The sequence below is a fragment of the Alexandromys fortis genome, unplaced genomic scaffold (genome assembly GCF_014885135.2).
Source record: "Alexandromys fortis isolate MF-2015 unplaced genomic scaffold, M_Fortis_MF-2015_v1.1 scaffold_264, whole genome shotgun sequence".
NCBI classification, from domain to species: domain Eukaryota; kingdom Metazoa; phylum Chordata; class Mammalia; order Rodentia; family Cricetidae; genus Alexandromys; species Alexandromys fortis.
In genome coordinates this window covers 1,517,177-1,540,604 of record NW_026068140.1, presented here as the reverse complement: position 1 = coordinate 1,540,604, position 23,428 = coordinate 1,517,177, and the positions used below count along the sequence as shown (strand labels likewise).

At 42.7% G+C, this 23,428-nt stretch overlaps 1 protein-coding gene across 2 annotated transcripts in view; it reads left to right on the top strand.

Annotated features, from left to right (window-relative positions):
• Sp1 (Sp1 transcription factor) overlaps positions 1-15,872 on the top strand; it is a 39,832-nt gene extending 23,960 nt beyond the window's left edge. For both annotated transcript variants that reach the window (XM_050126647.1, XM_050126646.1), the window contains exons 4-6: positions 5,034-5,199; positions 9,588-9,787; positions 10,177-15,872. In XM_050126647.1, the coding sequence (XP_049982604.1) occupies positions 5,034-5,199; positions 9,588-9,787; positions 10,177-10,490 (680 nt within the window). In that variant the 3' untranslated portion in view covers positions 10,491-15,872. The remainder of the gene's footprint in view (positions 1-5,033; positions 5,200-9,587; positions 9,788-10,176) is intronic.
• The last annotated feature ends 7,556 nt before the right edge of the window (positions 15,873-23,428 follow it).

Genomic DNA, 23,428 nt, shown 5'->3' with positions numbered 1-23,428 from the left:
AAAAAAAAAAAAACGGGGCTGGAGAGATGGCTCAGAGGTTAAGAGCATTGCCTGCTCTTCCAAAGGTCCTGCGTTCAATTCCCAGCAACCACATGGTGGCTCACAACCATCTGTAATGGGGTCTGGTGCCCTCTTCTGGCCTGCAGACATACACACAGGCATAATATTGCATACATAATAAATAAATAAATAAATGAATGAATGGATGAATAAATGAATAAATAAATATTTAAAAAAAACCCCAAAGTATGTGTGTGAGTGTGAGAGAGAGGAGGAAATTTACATTTCTATCTTTCTTATCTTTGTCCTCTTCTTACTTACTATTGAACATGAAAATCTAAGTTACTTATTTTTTTGTTTGAGTCCTTGCTCTCTCTTTTAACGAATTACTTTATTTTATGTGTATTGGTGTTTTTCCTGCGTGTATATCTGTGTGAAGTTGCTAGATATCCTGGAACTGGAGTTAAAGTTACAGACAGTTGTGAGCTGCCATGTGGGTGCGGGATTGAACCTGGGTCCTCTGGAAGAGCAGCCAGTGCTCTTAACCACTGAGGCAACTCTCTAGCCTCTTGTTTATTTATATTGAGGCTTGGTCTCCTCATAGCCCTGGCTGTCCTGGAACTCACTCTGTAGGCCAGGCTGGCCTCTTTATTCAGTGATCTCTTTGCCTTTTCCCCTAGTGTGCTGGGATTAAAGGCATATGCCATCACTGTCCAGTTTTGTTTTTGTTTTTTAATGTGTATGGGTGTTTTGCCTGAATGTATGTCTGTGCACTTACATGCCTGGTGCACACATAGGTCAGAAAAGGATGTCGGATCCCTCAGAATTTGGAGTTTCTGATGGTTGTGAGCTGCCGTGTATGAGCTGGGAATTGAACACAGGTCCTCTGGAAGTGCAGTCAGTGTTCTTAGCCACCGAGCCATCTCGACTCCCTTTGACTCTTCTTATATTATTATTATTATTTTTTTTTTGACACTGGGTCTCATGTAGTCCAGACTAGCCTTAAATTCACTACGTAGCTCATAAAGACCTTGAACTTTGTGTGTATGTGTTAAGTGTACCTGCTCTTCCATGCAGGTTCGCGTGCTCACGCGTCTCAGTTGTCTTTATCTCTGTTAGCCATAGGGCTTTAAGGCAGGGTCTTTTTCTGAACTAGAAATTAACATTTTCAGTTAAGCTGGCTGGCTGCTTGACCATTTTATTCCCTGCCCTCCCTCCCCCCATGCTAGGGCTAGGAGCACAAGCATGTGTAGTCATGCAGAGCTGTCATAAGGGTACTGGAGATTTGAACTCATGTTTACATAATAAACTCTTTTACCTAGTGAACTATCTTTCTAGCCAGGAAGAACAGCCAGTGCTGTTAACTGCTTTTCCTAACTTTTGAGGCTGTCTCATAGCCTAGCCTTGATATAGCAAAGGATGACCTTGATCCACCTGCCCCCAAGTGTGTACCACCACTGATTGTAGGTGTCTAGACTGTTCTGAGTGGTTTTGTTTGTTTGTTTTGTTGTTGTTGTTTCCAGACAGTGTCCAGGAGCTTACTCCTTAGACCATGCTGACCTCGAACTCCTCGAGATCCACCTGCTGCCTCTGCCTCCCAAGTGCTGGGAATAAAGGTGTGCCCACCACCGCCCTGCCTGAAGTGTTTATCCTTGTTTTTGAGACTGTATTTCACGCTATAGCCCAGGCTGGCCTCTATATTCTATTTCACCTTCCTGAATGCTAGAATCAGAATCATGAGCCCACATGAAGCAGCGTACGTTTCACATTCTTCTTTAATTTTTGAGACAGAATCTTACTATGTAGTGGAGCCCGGAATGCACTGTGTAAACCAGACTGGTCTGAAACCCATGGGGATCTGCCTGCCTCTGCTTGAGATTAAAGGCATGCTCCATCAGGCCTGATTTATATAATATATAAATATATATTATATAATTATAATTTTGGGGGGGTTGAAGACAGGATTTCACTGTATAGTTTCGAAGTCTTTCTTGGAATTCTCTCAGTAGACCAGGCTGGCCTTGAATTCATCAGAGATTCATCTAACTCTGCCTCCCCCAAGTGCTGGGATTAAAGGCATGATCCATCACTGCCCAGTTTTTATTTTTATTCATTTACTTCTTTTGAGATAGGGTTTCTCTGTGTATACCTAACTGTCCTGGAAGTCACTCTCTAGAGTGGACTGACCCCAGCCTTAGAGATCCAGCTGCCTCTGCCTCAGGAGTGCTGAGATTAAAGGTGTGAACCAATACGCTTGGCCCCTTTTCCTTCCTTCCTTCCTTCCTTCCTTCCTTCCTTCCTTCCTTCCTTCCTTCCTTCCTTCCTTCCTTCCTTTTTGTTTTGCACTTTTTTGTTTTGGTTTTTTTTTTGAGACAGGGTGTCTCTTTGGAGCCTCTCCTGGAACCAACTCTTGTAGACCAGGCTGGCCTCGAACTCAAGGAGATCAGCCTGCCTCCGCCTCCCAAATGCTGGCATTGAATTCTTCATGTGGCAGAGACCTCAGACTGACCATATTCCTGCCACTGCACTTTCTGACTGGAATTAGGCATTTAGCATCATGACCTTTCTAATCTGTACCTTTTGATTCATAATGAATGGCAAAACTCAAGCCTTAGCAGGGAACATTACCAACGCTGATAGGGAACATTATCAGAACTGAAATTAATATTTAGATTTGATGGAGAGACTTCCAAAATATCTTCTATTTTCCTAAATTTTGTGCAGATTTCTCTTTTCTCCTTTTCGTCTTAAACCTATGGAAGAGGGTGGTATAATACTTAGTCACAGTGACATCTAGTGGTGAAAGCCATTAATACTGTTTTACTGATTGCGTAGCTCTACCCATTTTCAGAGGCAGTTTTTTTGTTTGTTTGATTTGTTTTGTTTTTTGAGACAGGGTTTCTCTGTAGCTTTGGAGCCTGTCCTGGAATTCGCTCTTGTAGACCAGGCTGGCCTCAAACTCAGCAGAGATCCACTTGCCTCCGCATCCCAAGAGCTGTGATTAAAGGCTTGCGCCACAACCGCCTAACTGGAGTTACAGACAGTTGTGAGCAGTTACTACACTTTTCTGTTGGTCCATTTTTCCAACTCACATGTCTAGCTTCTTTCTCCCTAGGATGCCCAGTGTTTTCTTCTTGCTTTCCCCAGAGCGCTATGTTTGGTCTGCCATATATCCTTAACCCTTTCATATTTGGGGTCGGGGGAGGTTCTCATTAAGTTGCCCACGTTATATTCTGATCTCTCAGGCATCCCAAATGCATGCAATACATTTATAGATATAAATGAATCTAAAATAAAATACCTTTATCAAAGTGCTGTAGACAAGTCTGTAGGTCATTTTCTTGATTAATGCTTGTTACGAGGACCCAGCATACTGGGAACTGGGTCTCTCCTGGGTAGGTGGTCCTAGATGGTGTAAGAAACCAGAATAAGCCAGTCCTGCCTCTTGGTTCTTGCCAAAATTTCCTGTTCTGGTTTCCCTTGTGATGACATAAGAGTGGTAAGGTGAGATAAACCATTTGTTTCCCTTGTTGTTTTGTTTTGTTGTTGTTTTTTTTGCTTTTGTTTTGTTGTTGTTGTTATTATTTTGGACGTGGTACTTATCACAGTGAGGTGACAGATAGGAAACTAGCCTTTGGATGGTAGAATGCTTGAGTACTGTGTGGAGGCCCTCGGCTCAGTTCCTAGAATGGTGATTTGTTTTGTTTTATAGTTACTGACATTTTAATTTCATCATGCTTTAGTAATTCCTAAAGTTTTGACTCTTAGTGATCTCTTGGAAGATCATGGGTTTAGCCACACTTTACTCTGAAGAAACTGAAAAGATCTGTCATTTGTAGTTGTTTCAGAAATTGATGCTAGAGGCAGCAACTGGGTTTGCCCAAAACTGTCATTAAACTGCTTCTGGTTTCCTAGTTATTTTCATCACAGGAAGGCCAATCTTTAATTTATCTCATTGCTTAAGTAGCACCATGTTTTAAGATTGAACTGTTCCTTTCTAAAACTATTATTAAAGGGGTTGGGAACAAATTCCAATATGATGTTGATGTCATGTAAGCCTTTGTATTTTACATGGGTATTAATCTTTAGCCAAGGTTAGCCTGTAACTACTATGTAAACTTAAATCTGTAGTCCTTTGGTAATCCCTTAGGAAGTTTAAATTTTTATTTTTTTAATTAATTTTATTTATTTGTTTGTTTGTTTATTTATTTATTTATTTATTTTTTCAAGACAGGGTTTCTCTGTGATTTTGGAGCGTGTCCTGGAACTAGCTCTTGTAGACCAGGCTCGAACTCACAGAGATCCACCTGCCTCTGCCTCCCAAGTGCTGGGATTAAAGGCGTGCGCCACCACCGCCCAGCCCTAATTTTATTTTTAATTTAACAATTTGGGAGCTTGAGTCAGAAGATTGCTTGAGCCTAGGAGTTTAAGGCCAACCCGGGCAAATATAGCGAGACCTTATGTCATATTTTAAGAAAAGATCTTGAAGAAATGTTGCCATATGGGCCAGTGAGATGGCTCAGCAGGTAGAGGCACTTGATGTTCTCTTCACCCCCAGTCCCTGGCATCCATTTACTCAGAGTCTGGAATGTTCTGATAAAAGTTCTACCCCAAGCCTCCTCCCCAAACCCTGCTGCATCTCAGAAAGCCCACCAAACTATTTCCCCTTCTCAAGAGATGCTCAAGACCACTCCCACAGGGTACTTAAACTGCTCCCCAGTTTTCTGATCTTCCTTTCCTGTCTCCTCTCTGGAGGGCTAGAAAATCATCTGGGAGCATTATATCCATTAAACCTGGCTTTTTCTAATTTGGTTTTGGATTGTTGCATCAGTGGAGAGGCTTTTTGGGGTGCAGAAACTTTTCACTTGAAACTGATATGGTGGAAGAGAACCGATTTCTACAAGTTGTCCTCTGGCTTGGACAATCACACTGAAGAAGGAACTGTAATGAAAAGTTGGTGCTATGAATGTGATGTCTGTGAGGTTCTGTAGCTCTCTGTCCTACCCACTGCATCTTGAACCTTTTTATTTCAGGTGATCATGGCACTCAGCTTGGCCTCCATGGATCTGGTGGTGATGGGATGCATGATGAGACAGCAGGTGGAGAAGGAGAGAACAGTCCTGATCCCCAGCCCCAAGCTGGTCGGAGGACTCGGAGGGAAGCATGTACATGCCCCTACTGTAAAGACAGTGAAGGAAGGTGAGTTCATTTATTTTTGTTGTTTTTTTTGTTTTTCTTTTTTTTTTTTTTTTTTTTTTTTTTTTTTTTTTTTTTTTGGTTTTTATGGACAGGGTTTCACTGTTTAGCTCTGGCTGTCCTGGAAGTAGCTCTCTGTAGACCAGGCTGGTCTTGAATTCATATTGATCCACCTGTCTCTGCCTCCTGAGTGCTGGGATTAAAGGTATGTGCCACCACCCGGCTAAACCTACTTCTTTTTTTAAAAAATAATTTATTATTTTATGTGCATTGGTGCTCTGCTTGTATAAATGTCTGTGTGAGGGGTGTCAGATCTTGGGGTTACAGACAGTTGTGAGCTGCCATGTGGGTGCTGGGAATTGAACCCAGGTCCTTTGGAAGATCAGTCAGTGCTCTTAACCACTGAGCCATCTCCCTAGCCCTAAACCTATTTCTTGTAATGATTTTTTTTTTTTTTTACAGTAGCTTTAGGAAAATTACACGTTTTCACAGTTATGTTATCACTCAAAAAGACAATACTTTTTCCAGGTGCTTTTTGTTTTTATTGTTCACTTTCTCTCAAGTCAGTGTTTCTCTGTGTAGCCCTTACTGTTTTTGTTGGCTGGTCTTGTTTGAACTCAGAGTACTGCCTGCCTCTGTTTCTGCCTTCCAAGTGCTGGGATTAAAGGTGTATACCACTATCGTCCATCTCTTACTAAAGATGTAATATTTTTCTACCAGGATTTTTCTTTCATTTAATTTGTTTTTGTTTTGTTTTTTGAGACAGGCTTTCTTTGTAGCTTGGAGCCTGTCCTGGAACTAGCTCTGTAGACCAGGCTGGCCTCGAACTCACAAAGATCCACCTGCCTCTGCCTCCCGAGTGAATGCTGGGATTAAAGGAAAGGTGTGCACCACCACAGCCCGGCTTTAAATTTTTTCCTTAAAGATTTACTCATCTTTGTTTTTTGTTTCTGAGTGTTTCTTGCATGTGTGTATGTATGCCTTGTGCATGCAGGTACTACCTATGGAACCCAGGAGAGGGCATCTAATTCCTTGAAAAAATTAATTTACTATGCAGTGTACCATAGTATACATGTAAAGTTGGGGGATCACTTGAGGAAGCTGTTCTGGGGATTGAATTTAGTGTCAGACTTGGTGGCAAGTACCTATACTTGCTGAGCCAACTTGATGCCTCCTGAACATAACTAGCAGCTGGTACAAGCCTTTAATAGCTTTAAGAGTTACTTTGTCCTCCTCGTAGTCAGTGTATCTAGAGAGTCATTTAGTCTTCATAAGTCCCTTAGAAAGATCTGTTAGAAGTTTTGTCCCAAAGTGACTCATGCTTGTAATCCCAGCACTCAGGAGACTGGGATAGGAAGATTACTTGAGAGTTCCAGGCTAGTTTGAGTACCAGTCTGAGACTCTACCTTAAACAAACAGCTTCTAGCCCAGTAAAATCAGCATTCATACACACACACAGTACCAAAACAAAATAGCTTGTTTTCTGTACTATACCCTGTGTTTCAGGAAAAGCAACAGAGCAGATAGTTCTTGTCATTGGTGCCTGTCCTGGAACTCTAGCTCTTGTAGACCAGGCTGGTCTTGAACTCACAGAGATCCGCCTGCCTCTGCTTCCCAAGTGCTGGGATTAAAGGTGTGCGCCACCACCGCCCGGCTTTGCTTGTCTGTCTTTTGAGATAGTATTTTGCTCTGTATCACTGGCTGGTATGGAACTATATAACTCCATCTAACTTCAAACTTAAGGCTTTACTCTTTCAGAACTGGAATTCTAGGTATGCAGCTCCACTCCTGGCTGACTTGCAGCTTTTTGGTATTGTTGAAAAAAGATCTCACTGTGTAGCTCTGGGTAGCCTGGAACTCAGTATGTACCGGGCCAGACTCAAACACACAGAAGTCTACTTTTCTCTACTTCTTGATCACCACAGTTGATGAAGTTGACGAAAGGTCTCTCTTTGGGTTTTTTTTTTTTTTTTTTCCCTGAGTTACTCTGTAGCTTTGGAGCCTGTCCTGGAACTTGATTTGTAGACCAGGATGGCCTCAGACTCTCAGAGATCCACTTACCTCTGCTCCAGAGTGCTGGGGTTAAAGGAGTGCACCACCATCACCTGGCAATTTATGTCTCCTTAAAACCCCAAATAAATCCCTCTTAGAACTCTTCTTGGTGCCCACAAATGGATTATACATACAACCCAACAAACCTGCCTTAGCAAAGACTGTAGAACTTTTCTAGCATAGTTTGAGATTTGAAGACAGACAGGGTCTTGATGTGTTACCTGATAAGGCCTCTGGGCTGAAGTAGTCCTCCTTTGGTCCCCCACATAGCTAGGATTACAGACATGCAACAGCACCTGCCTGTTTGTTTTCCATTCTTGTAAGTTTTATCTACCAATTCTCCTTTCTCCATTAAATTTCTGATACTGTGGTTGGCAGGCAGCTCAGTGGGTAAGAGGACTTGCTATGAAAATTAGGGGACCTGAGTTCAAGAGCTCAGCACCCCTCACCCTTTTCGGGGAGTGGGGCAAGGTTTCTCTGTGTAGCCCAGGCTGTCCTACAACTAACTGTGTTGACCAGGCTTGCCTTGAATTGCACCACCATACCTGGCTAGCCCCCTTTCTCTCTCTCTCTCTCTCTCTCTCTCTCTCTCTCTCTCTCTCTCTCTCTCTCTTTGTTTTTTTGAGACAGGGTTTCTCAGTAACTATGGAGTCAGTCCTAGCTCTGTAGACCAGGCTGGCCTTAAACTCACAGAGATCCACCTGCCTTTGCTTCCCAAGTGCTGGGATTAAAGGCATTCGCCTCCACATCTCTGAGGAAGGTAATCTATAACTTGGATTTTGGAAGCTAATTAACTAAAATCAGCTGAAGATCTATCTTTGATGTCAATTGTAGTGGTTGCTCCTACCTATATGATTTCAGTACTTAGAAGGTAGATCAAGAGATCAAAGTTAGTCTTGGCTAACTCCATAGTAAGTTTGAGGCCAACCTGAGCTATATGAGATCCAGTCTCAAAGCTCTTCCCCCCCCAAAAAAAATGTGCACGGGGTTGGAGGGGATACAAATTATTACTTTTAATAGAAGAGAGCTTGGGGCTGGAAAGATGGTCCAGTGACTAAGAGCACTGACTCTTCCAGAGGACCTGGGTTCAATTCCCAGTACTTACATGGCAGCTCACAACTGTTTGTAACTTCAGTTTCAGGGAACCCAAAATTCATGGCAAAACACCAATGCACATAAAAATAATAGTAATAATAAAGAGAGCTTGCCTAGTCTGTTTGATCAGGATCTCAAAGGCAGCCTGTTATGTTACATAAGACATTTCGAAAACAAAAATAAACAAAACAAGACAAAGCCTTAAGAAATGGGGGACTGCAGAGATGGCTAAACAGTTAAGATCTTGTTACTCTCTGAAGTACCTGAGTTTAGTTTCTAACACCCACATCAGGTAGCTCTTAACTGCCTGTGACTTCAGCTACAGGGGTCTCATGCCTCTGGCCTCTTCAGACACGTGTACTCATATGCACAAACTCACACAAATATTTTTTTTTTAAAGATTTATATTTTTTATATATACAGTGTTCTGCCTGCAAGCCAGAAGAGGGCACCAGATCTCATTAAGGATGGTTGTGGGCCACCATGTGGTCCTGGAAATTGAACTCAAGAGTTAAGAGCAATCAGTGCTCTTAACTACCAAGGCAGAGTCTGCAGGTGGATCTCTGAGTTCAAGGTCAGCCAGGTCTACAGAGTAAGTTCCAGGACAGACAAAGCTACACTGAGTGAGAAACCCTGTCTCAAACAAAACAAAACAAAACAAACAAAAGAACCCCACAAGTTGGGTGCTATAGTGCACACCTTTAATCTCAGCATTTGAGGCAGAGAGATCTCTGAGTTCTAGGACAGCCAGGGCTCCACAGGGAAACCCTGTCTCAAAAAGACCAAACAAAGAAAAACTGGACGGGGAGCAATGGCTCATCAGCTAAGCACTAACTGCCTTTCCAAAGAATGCGTTTCAACTCCCAGCAACCACATGGTAGCTCATAACCATCTGTAACTCCAGTTCCAGGAGATTTCACATCCTTTTCTGACCTTGGGTACCAGACATGCTGAGGCATACATATGTGCAGACAAACTACTCATAAGTAAATATTAAAAATTTTTTTTTAAAGTCAATTTCAGTGATAGGTATGGTGGCACAAACTTCTAATTCTAGCATTAAGCAAGTAAAGGCAGGTAGGTTTCTGAATTCAAGTCCTGCCTGGTCAATTTATGGAGTTCCAAGACAGCTAGAGATACATGTATCCAAAACAAACAAAAGAATGGGTTAGGTAATTACTAACACTTCTTGGTTCTTTAATTTTTGTCTCCAGAATGATAAATCATTATGTTCTCATTCATAGAGGCTCTGGAGATCCTGGTAAAAAGAAACAGCATATTTGTCATATCCAAGGATGTGGCAAAGTATATGGCAAGACCTCACATCTCCGGGCACACTTGCGCTGGCATACAGGAGAGAGACCATTCATGTGTAACTGGTCATACTGTGGGAAACGCTTCACACGTTCAGATGAGCTTCAGAGACATAAACGCACACATACAGGTGAGTGAGACCCAGGGGAAGAGAAAATGAGTAATAGACAAAAAGAGAAGACATGATTTGCCTTTGAAGTAACTGAACATCCTGAACAACTTATGTGTGAAATTGAGTGTGTCTCAAAGAGCACTTGGATTATTCTGGAAGATTTTAAGGTGCTCCATTAAGATTTATTTGTCTGTTTATTATGTATACAGTGTTCTGCTTCCATGTATGCCTGCTGAAAGAAGAGGGCACCAGATGTCATTACAGATGGTTGTGAGCCACCATGTGGTTGCTGGGAATTGAACTCAGGACCTCTGGAAGAGACTTCTGAATTTGGATTTTGAAGAACACACATCAACCCCATCTTTGTTCTGTTTTTGGATTAAGTTATCTTTTGCTTTTTTATCTAGGTGAGAAGAAATTTGCCTGTCCTGAGTGCCCTAAGCGTTTCATGAGGAGTGATCACCTGTCAAAGCATATCAAGACCCACCAGAACAAAAAGGGAGGCCCAGGGGTCGCCCTGAGTGTGGGCACTTTGCCCCTGGACAGTGGGGCAGGTTCAGAAGGCAGTGGCACTGCCACTCCTTCAGCCCTTATTACCACCAATATGGTAGCCATGGAGGCCATCTGTCCCGAGGGTATTGCCCGTCTTGCCAACAGTGGCATCAACGTCATGCAGGTGACAGAGCTACAGTCCATTAATATCAGTGGCAATGGTTTCTGAGATTAGACACCTAGGGCCAGAGACCTGGGCCATTACCCACCAAGCCTGGGATGCAAGATAGCATGGGTCCAAGAGACTTGTGGAAGAGCGAGCTGTGAAGCATTAATGTTCTTGGTGGAGGGAAGAATTGAGGGAGGGTACAGGAGAAGAGATGGGATTGTGGCACCCATCTGTCACTGGTGACTCCTTGAAAATGGAAAATATTAGTGAAAGTTGTGTTGGTGCCACCCTTTGATAAGCATTTATTTCATCCCAGGTTCTTCTTACACTTCTTACCCCAGCCTCCTCTTCCTGCATTTCCGAACCTCTAAGCTTTCCCATGATGGATCCCACCCCCAAAGCCATCATGCCTTGATAAATATGTATGATCATTGAAATACTTTTTAACAAAAACAGATTCTATATTACATATATATATATATAAATAAATATATAGAGATGCTTTCATAGGGGTGGCTGGGAGGAGGAAAACGACCATTTTCTGACCAAAAATACCTTGGTCTTTTCTTTTTTTCTTTTTCTTTTTTCTTTTTTTTTTTTAATATTGCCTTATTTCTCAATGGCTGAGCCTTATCATGACACATCAAGCTTTTCTATAAATGTCCTGGCATCCAACCAGAGTAAGCATTCATGTGCTCTGCTTTTAGTTCGTATATACATATGTGTCTTAATTTTGTCATTTTATATGGGATCAGCTCCTTGTGCTCCTTTCCTGACTCAGTCTTTTTTTCTCCCCTTCTCTCACATGATCACTTCCTGTGTTGTTTACGACAGTGATTTCTGGATTAGTCACTTGGGTCAATATTTTAAAGAGCTTAGTTCGAGCAGCAGAATGGAAAACCTTGAAGTGCAGGCTGATGGTTGAAGTAGCTATGGAGGGAGTGTTCAAATTACTACTGACGCAGGCGCTTTCTTAGTGCTGGAGAGTCAAAACCATCACCCTTTGTTAGCTACTGTAAACATCAGGAGTCACAAGTCTGTGGAATTGTCTAAGAGCCCTTTGAGGGAGAGAATCTTGGATTGATGTGCATAAACAGTCAAAAAATGGTCAAATAGTAGGCAGCAGCTTTCAATAGGAAAAAGATGTTCTCATAGTCTTGATTCATGGATTTATTTGGATTTCAGTATCATTGTCTTCCAAATAGCTCTAAGCCTTAATGTATTGGGCTTCTGAGTTCACACTCTGAAAGGAAGTACACTTCCTCTTTTAAATATTTCTGTAGTTCCTTCCTGTTAGTGTTTTCGTGTTAAGAAGCATCAGCCAGTGAATCTGTTCTAACTTTTAATTCTGTAGAATGCAAAACTTGTGCCAGTGGCAAGAGTAGTTCTTTAAAATAATCTCCCCCTTAATTCTGTATGTAGTTGGGTGGTTCCTAAGGTTAAAGGAAACACACAATCATGGGAACGATAGCCCAGAACAAAGGGAAATCTTGTCTTACCACTGGGGATTATAGGAGAGATTGGGAGAAATTATCCTGCTTTATCCATGGCCTGATTCCAGAAGAGACTGATCCAAAAATTATAACGGCAGGGAAACTCAGTGCATTTGACACTGAGGCTTAAATGCAACCAGAATTGTCCTCAAGGCCCAGCCATTAAAGAAAGCATTGTCTCTCTTGACCTTCTGGTATCTTGTCAGAGAGCCTTTCACTGTGAGGTAGTATGGAAGTGGTGTGTGTATGTGTGTAATCTATTAGGTTGGGGATAGATTTTCTATTAGCCAATATTTAAAGAGATCTGCAATAAAAAAATTACCCTGATCTGATAGAGAAAGTAAACTTTGTGTATGACTGTGTGAGAGTGGGTGTTTGTGCCTGTATATATCTACGTGCAGATGAGAACTTATATTTGAAATTGTTGGAAAATAAATTCAAATTAAAATGCTTTTCAGGCCCGTTACCAAGAAGTTGGTTACAAAACTTGGGTATGTTCCTGAGGTCAGTTCTCTGCTTATGCTAAATCAGTTAGTTACAATTATGAATGGGGTGGGGGGATATCCTAGTGCACTTTCTAAAGAAGAAATTATTTTTGTGTTTGAAAATGAAATCAACATCCAAATCTATAGTGGACTCCTTGTTCTAAACTCTCTATCTTGACTACAAATAGATTATACTATTATACATTTTATGTGAATTCCATCGAAAGTAGATTCTTGCTAAGTTTGTGGTGGTGATAGTCTGAATTACAAGAGCCGTTGATCCTCTGACATCAGTCTATTCTATTTGGTCCTTCCTGTGCAAACTAAGACTCTTATTAAGACTCAGGAAATATTTCAAGGACTTTTCCCAGATCACAGATCACATCATTAATGGCAATTCAAAAGGTATCTGTCCTCAGTCACAATGACACCTTTTATTCCCACAGAAAAGCAGACCTCAAACCTTGTTGTTTTATGTCTAATAATCATGTACTATGGCATCTCTGGAGGAAGGGGAAGCATAACTCACTGGAGTGTGCAGTATTTTGCAAGATCTTTTCAAGGAATAGAATCTTCTTCAGTATGAAGTGATGATGATAAGCTGACTTACTGATGCCAAGGACTATAAGCCTTTAAATAAGTTGTTTGACGGTGTTTTCTCTTTTGGATGGCTTATCCTCAACATCTGCTTTATTAACATTACCATGAATTAATTTACATTGGATTCTTTCTGCTTCTCCTATTTCGTTCTCCAGTGTCTTATTTGACTCTTAAATGGAAACAGTTTCTGCTTCTGTTTTCCTATCTATGATCCACTTGGCCTTTTTCACAGATAGAGACTACATTCCTCCAGTCCAGGTCTCATTTCTGAAAAATAACCTTTCCCTAAATTTTTGGCCATTGGAATTTAACATAATTAACGTGCAAATTGATTCTGAAATTATTTTCATTACCTTTTTGTTGTTTGGGATTTTTTTGTTTGTTGTTGTTGTTTTTTTTTGTTTTTTTGTTTTTTGACAGGGTTTTTATTCTCTAGCCCAGGCTGCTTTGGAACTTGCTCTGTAACTCAGACTGGCCTTGAACTTTGGATAATTTTTCTGCCTCCTAAGTACTATGATTACAGGTATATGTCACCATGTCCAACCTTCATGATCTTTTACTTATTTTTTTTTTTAAATGACTCTGCTTTGCTGGTGGTGGGTGACCACAAATTTAGTAATCTTGTTAGGTCTGTCTGTATAACCTTGACTGGTCTGAATTCATGATTAGTCCAGGCTGACCTTTAACTCTGAAACCCACCACCTCTGCCTTTCAAGTGCTGGGGTTCCAGATGATATATGCCACCATGCTCAGCTGAAACAGTAATCTTAATGTATTCATCCCCTTGTCCTGGGTTGCCCATTCATATCATCTACATACTATATTTGACTGTGTCACCTTTTTCCTAGAAAGGACCAACCCGCCCTCTTCCTTTGGGGACCTCCCAACAGGCACTCTTTTTGGGGTGCTATTCAAAATGCAATATAATGATTATTTCTCAGTCTGGTTTCAGAATAAATAGAACCTTTGATCTCAGAAAGTATAGACTGAAGTATGGGGTGAAGGTGTTATAATTTGGGGAGGGTTGGAGACTAAAGCTGTAAATTACTATGGCTGATTTTTATTTCTACTATATACATATATATATTTTTTGCTTTTGTATATCCTATATAGAAAACTAAGCATTGTATTTTTTTAACAAATCTGAGAAAGCACTATGAACTGCAGGTGTCTGACCTTTCAGGATATATTTTGTATTGTTAATACTTCACAGTATGTGAATACTGGAAGCTGCAGATCTTTGTTAGGCCACAATAAATTTGGATACTTTTTGAGGGTTTCTTTTGGGGGTGCTAATCAGGCCTCTGTTATACTTTGAGGGAGCCCTGGTGCTACATGATTGAAGTTTTGATTCAGTTTTAATTGCCCTAGTGCCTTTTGGACCTTGGGATCAGATCAGAAGTGCTTCAGAGATCAGGTACCAAGGAGAGGAGGACAGTGAAGCTGCCTTGGTTGAGCGTCTTTGCATAGTTTTGCTTTCCCTATGCCAAGTTGGGTAACCTTTTGGGGTTGGAAAGAGAAATGTTTGAAATCTCAGAGTTTCAACTTCTCTTAGAAGAGCCAGTAACTTACAAGGATAACGAACAGCAGCAGCAGTTGCTTTGGGAAGAGGAGGGTATGGCACTTTTCCAACCCCGGAAAACATTGCTTTGAAAGCTGCTGATAAAACATGGGCAGGTTATTACTTTGGTGTGGAAGACTGTTCTTTGTAGAGCCTCTCTTGGCTCTGTTCTGGGGGTCCAGATCTCATCTAGGAGGATGGGTAGCCCAGCTTTGAGGTTGACCTGTTTCTTTTCTGTGTCTGCCTTCCTGAAACATCGTTCCCTAGAAAGACATTAAACAGCCTTTAGCTGAAATTCCTACTCCCTCTTCCAGATTTGGCTCACTTGCTGTAGATGGAAGACTGGGAAGGGAGAAAAGGGGCAATCCTTGGCTCCCTTCCTTCCCTGAGTCATCACTGCTCTGACTTTACAAACCCAAAAGGATTTCTCCACAGCACTCATTGGAGAAAGTGAAGTATTTTCTCATCTCCCCCATCTTTATCAAACAGCCCAACCTTCCTTTTCTTGGCTAAGAAAGTATAGGGACTCATCTGTCCTTCAGCTCATGGGGACTGAACATGACACCTTAGCTAGGGCTGCAGGTGAAGACGACTGTTGGCACATCCATTTGAGTGGTTGTGTGCTTTTTCTATTTCTTGCCTTCAGGAATCACACTGTGCCTTTTCCATTAGGGAATTGATTCTGTTTACTTAGCTTTTCCAGTAACTGCTCTTGAAAAATGTGGATAGTAGCAGTTTTTCATATTTCTTATGATTCTTTTCTCCTAGTAACATCCTAATAGCCCTTACTTAGCTAAAGACTAGGCATGAAGTCTGAAGAGAATATGCTGATACTGATCTAAGGAAACCAAAGGCAGCTGTCCTAGGGCCTGCTTCCCTCTCCCGAGTCTGTCATCCCCGGACAGAGGAGTAGTGCTCTAATTTGGTGCCTAAAACAAGTTTATCTTTCTTAGTGCTGGCAATAACCAGTCTCCATACCACTGTTGCCTTTAAACCTCAAGCTATGTTTGTTGTGGGTTCCAGTCCAGTTACCACCAGGGCTGTGTAGGTAAATAATTCTAAGCAGTCACTCCCCTTGTTCTCTACCCTCACTCTTGTGTGTGTATGATGCTAATATCTTGTCTTCCTGCTCCTTTTGTATCTTCCTTGTCTCTCTCCCCCTAACTTTGTCCCTGGGTGTTTTGGGGATCTCAATATCTCTTTCTCTATATCTCTATTTCAATCTCTCCGCCTTTTGTACAAAGATTAGTTTCAATGTAGTCTGTAGCTCCTTTGTAAACCAATTAAAATTTTTTTTAATAAATCATGTCTCTGGTGTATTGAGAGGGTTGGGAATGGGGAGTATGTGGTAACTTCTTATTTTGAATCCAACAGATGTTGCAGCTCTACTATCTTATCCTCACATACATTTTAATCAATGCAGTTACTCTACACTCTTCTTAGATGAGGGTTCATGAACAGATCAGTGTGCTTTGACTATATAGAAATGTGAATTCCAGCTCTGGGGAGGCTGAAAAGGTTGGGATAGTGTGAATTCCAGGTTGGTCTATTTAGGAAGTAGTCTGTCTCAAAAATATTCAAAAATGGGGTGGGGGAGGATTGATACCAACAGTTGGGTTTCATAACTCAGTGATAACACACCTTCATACTATTCATAATGCTTTGAGTTTGTTCCCCAGCACCCCTGAAAAGATGACTGAAAGACCATGAAGAATAGGGGCAGCCCAGCTTCTGTAATTTTTTTGTGTTCTGTAGGCCACATGTTTGCCGTAATGCTTTTGGAGGTCAGAGAACAGCTTGTAGGAGCTGGTGCTTCCACCATGTTGTGTCCCGGTTCAGACTGAGATGATTAAACTGGCAGCAGAGCTTGAGCACAAGCGTTATCTTCAGCACCGCCACCCGCCTTCTGCTGGTCACTGCCTAACTGCTGGGATTTAAGATTCCTTTTTATGTGTTTGGGTGTTGTGTCTGCCTTTAAGCATGTATGCCTGTGCATTACATGTGTGCAGTGCTCATGGAGGCCAGCGGGTGTTCTATATCCCTGGAACTGGAGTTACAGATGGTTGTGAGTTGCCATGTTTGTGCTGAGAAATCAACCTGGGTCCTCTGGCTAGTGCTCTTAACTGCTGAGTCATCCCTCCAGCTCCTCCCACTATGCCCCAAGTTTTAGACAGTCTGAACTTTTGTATTTTGCCTCCATTATTTTTATTTATTTATTTTTGTTTTCTGAGATAGGGTTTTTCTGTAGCTTTGGGTCCTGTCCTAGAACTAGCTATTAGAGACCAGGCTGTCCTCAAACTCAGTGATCCACTTGCCTCTGCCTCCCAAGTGCTGCCTCTGCCTCCCAAGTGCTGGGGTTAAAGGCATGCACCACCACTGCCTGAATTGCTTCCACTTCTTAGTGCAAGGTTTACAAGCATGTACTTATGATCCTGTGCATACTAGAAAAGCATACTACCAACTGAGATACATCTTTATCTGCCTTTTAAATAAGCTGCTTATTTTGTAATAGTGTATCTGTAGATTTATAGAAAAGTTGCAAAGGATTTCTATATAACCTATTCCCCCTTCCTCATTTTTCTGATTTTTTTTTTCCCTCTTCTTTAAGCCCAGGTTGGCCTTAAACTCAAGGCAATCCTGCCTCTGATTTCCAAGTTCTCATTACAGGTATGTACTAAAAAAATCCATCTAAACAACTGCATGTGAATTCAGGTGTGCATGCGTCAGTGCCCGTGGAGGTCAGGACAACCTTGAATGTCCTCTTCCACCTTGTTTAGAGTTGCTTAGTGGTGGAGCACGCCTTTAATCCCAGCACTTGGGAGGCAGAGACAGGCGGATCTCTTGAGTTGAGGTCAGCGTGGTCTTCAAAGTGAGTTCCAGGACAGCCGGGGCTATACAGAGAATCCTTGTCTTGGAAAACAAAACCAAAAATTAAAAAAAAAATGTTAATAGATCTATTTGTTTAATTGTATGTGGAGGGGTGGATAAATATGCCATAGTGAGAACAGAGAGGTTAGACTTGAAGAAGTCTGTTCTTTTATCTTATGTGTTCCAGGGACTGAAGTGGGCTTCTCGGACCTGGTGGCAAGTGCCTTTACCCACTGAGGCATCTTAGCAGCCTACCATAATTTTACATTTACATTTACTAACAGTAAATACGGACTGTGGGTCCTTCTAAATAGGTGCTGTCTCCCTAGTATTCTAACAGTGGCTTTATTTCCTTTTTCACCTCTCCAGGAAATCTTTGGTCAGCTGTTTGTGCTATAGTTAACAGCATTCTAATGATCTGTCTTCTTGTATCTGTCTGCTTTATCAGTACTCAGTCATTTGATTACCTGCCTCTTGTAGCCATTAAAATAGAACATTTTAACATTTGGCTTTATTGGAAGAAAGTTCACCCCTCTGGGTATGCATGATCCCTATCCTGTGTGCAGAGATCACAGGGTACACATCCACGCTTACTTTGGGAGATAGGATTGCTGGATATCAGCAGGTGATGGAGCTCCATGTACCGTCCCTGCCTCTGCCTCTGCCTCTCTAGTTTTGGGATTACAAACACATGCCACACATCCATTTTAACTGGGTGCTGAAGAATTTTACCTTGGCTCATGCTGTTGTAGTGAGCATTTTACTGACCAAGCCACTCTCCTCAGTTGTGTGCCCTATTTATTTATTTACTTACTTTTTACTTTCTTATTTTTGAGGCAGGGTCACACTATGTAACTCTCTAGTCTGAAGTTTTATGTAAACTAGGCAACTAGGTTGGTATCAGCAGCGCTCAGAGATCTGCCTCCCCAGTACTGTGATTAAAGGTGAGTGCCTCCATGCCCTGCCAGAGGTGTTTTGTTTGTTTTGTTTTTAAGGAGTTTCTTTGTGTAGCCCTGACTGTCCTCGAGCTCTCTCTGTAGACCTCAAATTTACAGAGATCCACCTGCCTCTTCCTCCGAGTGCTGGGATTAAAGACATGCACCACTACTGCCTGGCCCAGATGTGTATTTAACATCCTGAAACCAAGCTCAGAGTAGTATCATCTATTCATTCAATAGATGGTTTTTGAGCCTTTGTTATTTATCTGGTCCTAAAGCTAAGGCAAAATGCTAACTGACACAGCATTTCCAAGGCCTCTGAAGTGGGGCATGTGAGACAGATGCTGTCAGTTGCTTTTTCTCCCATCCTGACCTCATTTTCAGCTTTGTACTTAATGGAGAAAATGGAAGCTGGAATTTCTTCAAACTGTCCCTCACCTCATCACAAGTGTGTTTTCCTACCAGTTTGCCCCATCTTCCTAGGAAAGAAAAACTTTTCTGTTTGAAGAACACCCTGTTTTACTCTCATCTGGCTTCTCTTTGTTCTTTGTTTTGATGTGATCTCCTCCTTTCATCTTCAGCCTCCCTCTGGTTCCCTCCCTAGCTTCTATGCATGTTCTCAGTCTCCCTCTCCCCCACCCTGTTCTGAAAAAAAGCTGCTTCCTTTTCAGGTTGCTAATATAATTATTGTCATTCCCAAAGTTAGTGGAAGCGATTTGCAGCCATTTTTCTCTATTTACCCCACGGACCGCTTTGTTCTTTCAAAAGTTTTCAGGGTACTGCCAGCCCCCTGGTTGGGCCCAGTGATTTCTCTCTGTAGCCCAGTGCTCCTGAGTGGTGACTGCTGCATCTTTAAGCATTCTTATGGCAGATTGTGATGCTGCTGGGTCAGTGTGATGGCTCAGTGGGTAAAGATCTTTGCTGCACCCTGGGACCCATGTGGTTGAAGGAGAGAACTGACTTTGCAAGCATTTGTCTGACCTCCACAAATAAAACACATAAATAGAATGCATTAACAAAAAACCAAAGGTTTATAAACAGTTAAAAAAAAAAGGGGGGGGGGCTGGAGAGATGGCTCAGTGGTTAAGAGCATTGCCTGCTCTTCCAAAGTTCCTGAGTTCAATTCCCGGCAACCACATGGTGGCTCACAACCATCTGTAATGAAGTCTGGTGCCCTCTTCTGGCCTGCAGACATACACACAGACAGAATATTGTATACATAATAAATAAATATTTAAATAAATAAATAAAAGGATGCCTAAGGCTATATAGTGAGGCTGTCTCTAAATAATTTTAAGAAGTAAAATCTTAATATGTAAAAAGGGTAGGAGGGGCCAAGGACACTGGGATAACAAAAGTCAAGAGACCCAGGCTCATTGGGGTTCAGAGGCTGAACCACCAGCCAGAGAATTTGCATGGGACTGACCTGGGCCCTCTGCACCACATGTGTTATGATTGTGTGGCTTGGTCTTGTGGTACTCCTGGCAGATTGTGTTGCCTGCTCTTAGGACCCCTTCCTCCTGCTGGGTTGCCCCATCCAACCTTACAGGAGAGGAGATGCCTAGTCTTGCTGCATCTTGATGTGCCATGGCTGGCTGGTGTACACAAGGCCTGAACTTTTCTGAAGGGAAGGGAGAGGAATGGATGAGGTTGGGAGGGGGGAATGTTGGGGGAGAAACTGGTTGGGCTGGGAAAAAATTAATTGATGAGTGCTAGAGAGATGACTCAGTAGTTAAGGGCACTGGCTGCTCTTTCAGAGGTCCCAGCAACCACATGGTGGCTCACAACCTTCTATAATGATATCTGGTGCCCTCTTATGACCTGTAGGCGTTCATGCAGGCATGTATAGTGTTCTCACTATACATAATAAATAAAAAGAAAAAGTAATGGCTTAAAAAAGGGAGGGTGGCAGTAGTGGTGGCGCACACCTTTAATCCCATCACTTGGGAGGCAGAGGCCAGTGAATCTGAGTTCAATGCCAGCCTGGTCTACAAGAGCTAGTTCCAGGACAGGCCCCAAAGCTACAGAGAAAGTGTGTCTCGAAAAACAAACAAACAAACAAACAAAAAAACGGGGTGGGGGGCACTAGATGGCTCAACAGATACTTTCCCCCTAAGCATGATGAGGTTTGAAACCTGGGATCCAAAATGGTGGAAGGAGAGAACCAGATCCTGACTTTCACATGTGTGTAAACAACACACATAGGTGTAAAGACTAAATACAAGTGTGGTGACTCACACTTGTAATCTCAGCACTCAGGAAGCAGAGGGGTGAGCCTTTGTTAGATCACAGCCTGGCCTACCCTGATTCCCCTTGTCGCCCCCCCCCCCCCCCCCCCCCCCCCCCCCCCCCCCCCCCCCCCCCCCCCCCCCCCCCCCGTGTGTAGCATGTTGAAGAATCAACACTGGTCAAACAAAGGGACACTAATACACTCTTGTGTCTCCTGAAGAAAGATTACTGATTACTTCCTTTGACACTTAACCATTGGTGTACCATCTTAGGCCCTTTACATCTTTCTTATCCACTCTAGTGTCCCCCACCCCAAACACACATAGATACACACACCATTACTGCTTTGTGCCTCCCAAATCCTGGGACCAATGGCATGTGCCGCCATACCCGACTGCTCACTAGTTATTTTCATACATATTGATGACTCCCAAATATCTATGTGTGTGTGGGGGTGCATCCCATTCACTTGAGAACAGAGGAGGACATCGGGTGTCTTGTTCTTTCACACTCTGTCTTATTCCTTTAAGAAAGGATCTCTCGGGGCTGAGGAGATGGCTCAGTGAGTGGTTAAGAGCATTGCCTGCTCTTCCAAAGGTCCTGAGTTCAATTTCCAGCAACCACATGGTGGCTCACAGCCATCTGTAATGGGGTCTGGTGCCCTCTTCTGGCCTGCAGGCATACACACAGAATATTGTATACATAATAAATAAATAAATTTAAAAAAAAAACCAAAACACTGGCTTCAGCAGACCTCTGGATTCAATTTCCAAACCCACATGGCAGCTCACAACCATAACTCCAGTTCCAAGAGATCTCACACCCTAACACAGACCATCCAGACAAAACACTAATGTGTATAAAATAAATAAATAAAAGAGTCAAGCTGGGCACTGATGGATCTGTGAGTTCAAGGTCAGCCTGGTCCACAAAGCGAGTTTCAGGACAGGTCCCAAAGCTACACAAAGAAACCCTATCTTGAGGGGCTGGAGAGATGGTTCAGTGATTAAGAACACCTTCTGCTCTTCCAGAGGGCCTGAGTTCAATTCCCAGCAACCATATGGTGGCTCACAACCATCTGTAATGGAGTCTGGTGCCCTCTTCTGGCATGTGGGCATACATGCAGACAGGATGTTGTATACATAATAAATAAATAAACAAATAAATCCTGTCTTGAAAAACCAAAATAAATAAAAGGGTCTCCCAGTGCCCCAGAAGCTTTGCAGTTCAGCTTTGCAGGGCCAGGGAGCTTGCTGATTCTGCTTGAGGGAGTAGAGTTTTTCCAGTGCTGGGATTACAGGTGCACACATCTGCTTCAGATTTAAACTCATGCTTGAACATCTTCAGTCTTAACTTTTTTTTTTTTTTTTTTTTTGACCTGGAAGCCTCTATGCTGGACAATTTTATCTAAGTGTTTTATAGATAAAGGGGACATAACCCTTTGTTTTCTCTCGGTTTTGTTTTTGAGTTTGAGACGGTTTCTCTGTAGCTTTGGAGTCTGTCCTGGAACTCTGACCTCGAACACAGGCCTGCCCCTGCCTCCTGAGTGCTGGGATTAAAGGTGTGCGCCACTGTACCTGGCTTTTTTTCTTCTAAATTGCCTAGGCCAGCCTTGAACTCCCACTGTATCCCAGCAGACCATGAAGTTGTAATCCTCCTGCCTCAGTCAGGTAACTGAGATTACAGGCCAATGTCAGCAGCCCAGACACTTTACACACACACACACACACACACACACACACACACACACACACATTTACATATATATGTGTGTGCGCGCTTGTGCATATGAATGCAGGTGTTTGAGGAGGTCAAAAGGAGGTGTTGGCTCCTTTGGAGCTATAGCTAGAGTTGTGAACTGGGTCCCCCGTAAAAGCAGTAAGCACCGTTACTGGATAAACCTGGGTTACACGTGTTCACACCCGCACAGACACTGTTCACAGTCAGTGCTTGGGATTCCGTCTCAGACATCAGGTTCTGTCTCTCCGGCCCTCCCATGTGTCTCACTCTAGTCCACAGTGGCTTGGAATTGACTGTAGCCCAAGATGGCCTCGGAATTGCAGCAGTCTTCCTGCCTCCACCTCCCAAAAGCTGGGACTGCAGGAATGAGCCGCCATCTTTTACTTCCGGGTTGTTTCTGTCTTCAAAAGAAGTAGTGACCCCAAGTTTCGGCTGAGTAGATGGCCGTTCTGCTGCATCCCTCCCTGCTCCCACTCCGGAGAAAAGGGTCTCCAGAGACTCCAGACAAAAGACGTCAGAACTAAACACAGCATTGCTCCTTCCGAGCTCAGCCTGCAGACTTCCAGAAGGAAGGGTCTGAATCTGTCTCTAGTCCTGTCTTTTCTCCGGCTGCTGTCTTACAGCTATGGCCTTCTCTCATGCGAGCCGGTACCTTCACCTCTGATCTAAGATCGGCCATTCTGAGCAAGGGTTTCCGCAGGGATAGAAGCTAGGGGGTCAGGGGAGCCAGCTGCTCACAGGTGTGGAAATGAAATGATTACCTAGGCCTGGTTTCCTGCTCTTGGGAGAATGAGATTGCGTTGCTGTCTCTATTGCAACACAAGCTACAGACCTCTTTGTTTACACGGACATGGCCTCTACACACCCTATGACCTCACTTTATATTTTAGAGTACTACAGTTTAGGACAGTCCCTTTTTACAGGGACCAGTTTCTCCTATGTCTGCTGACCTCTGGTGGTGAGATTTTGAATTGTAGGCTCCTTTCACAGTTGTAGCCTGTTGACAAATGCTTGTACACACTTTTTTAAAAAAAATATTTATTTATTTATTATGTATACAATATTCTGTCTGTGTGTATGCCTG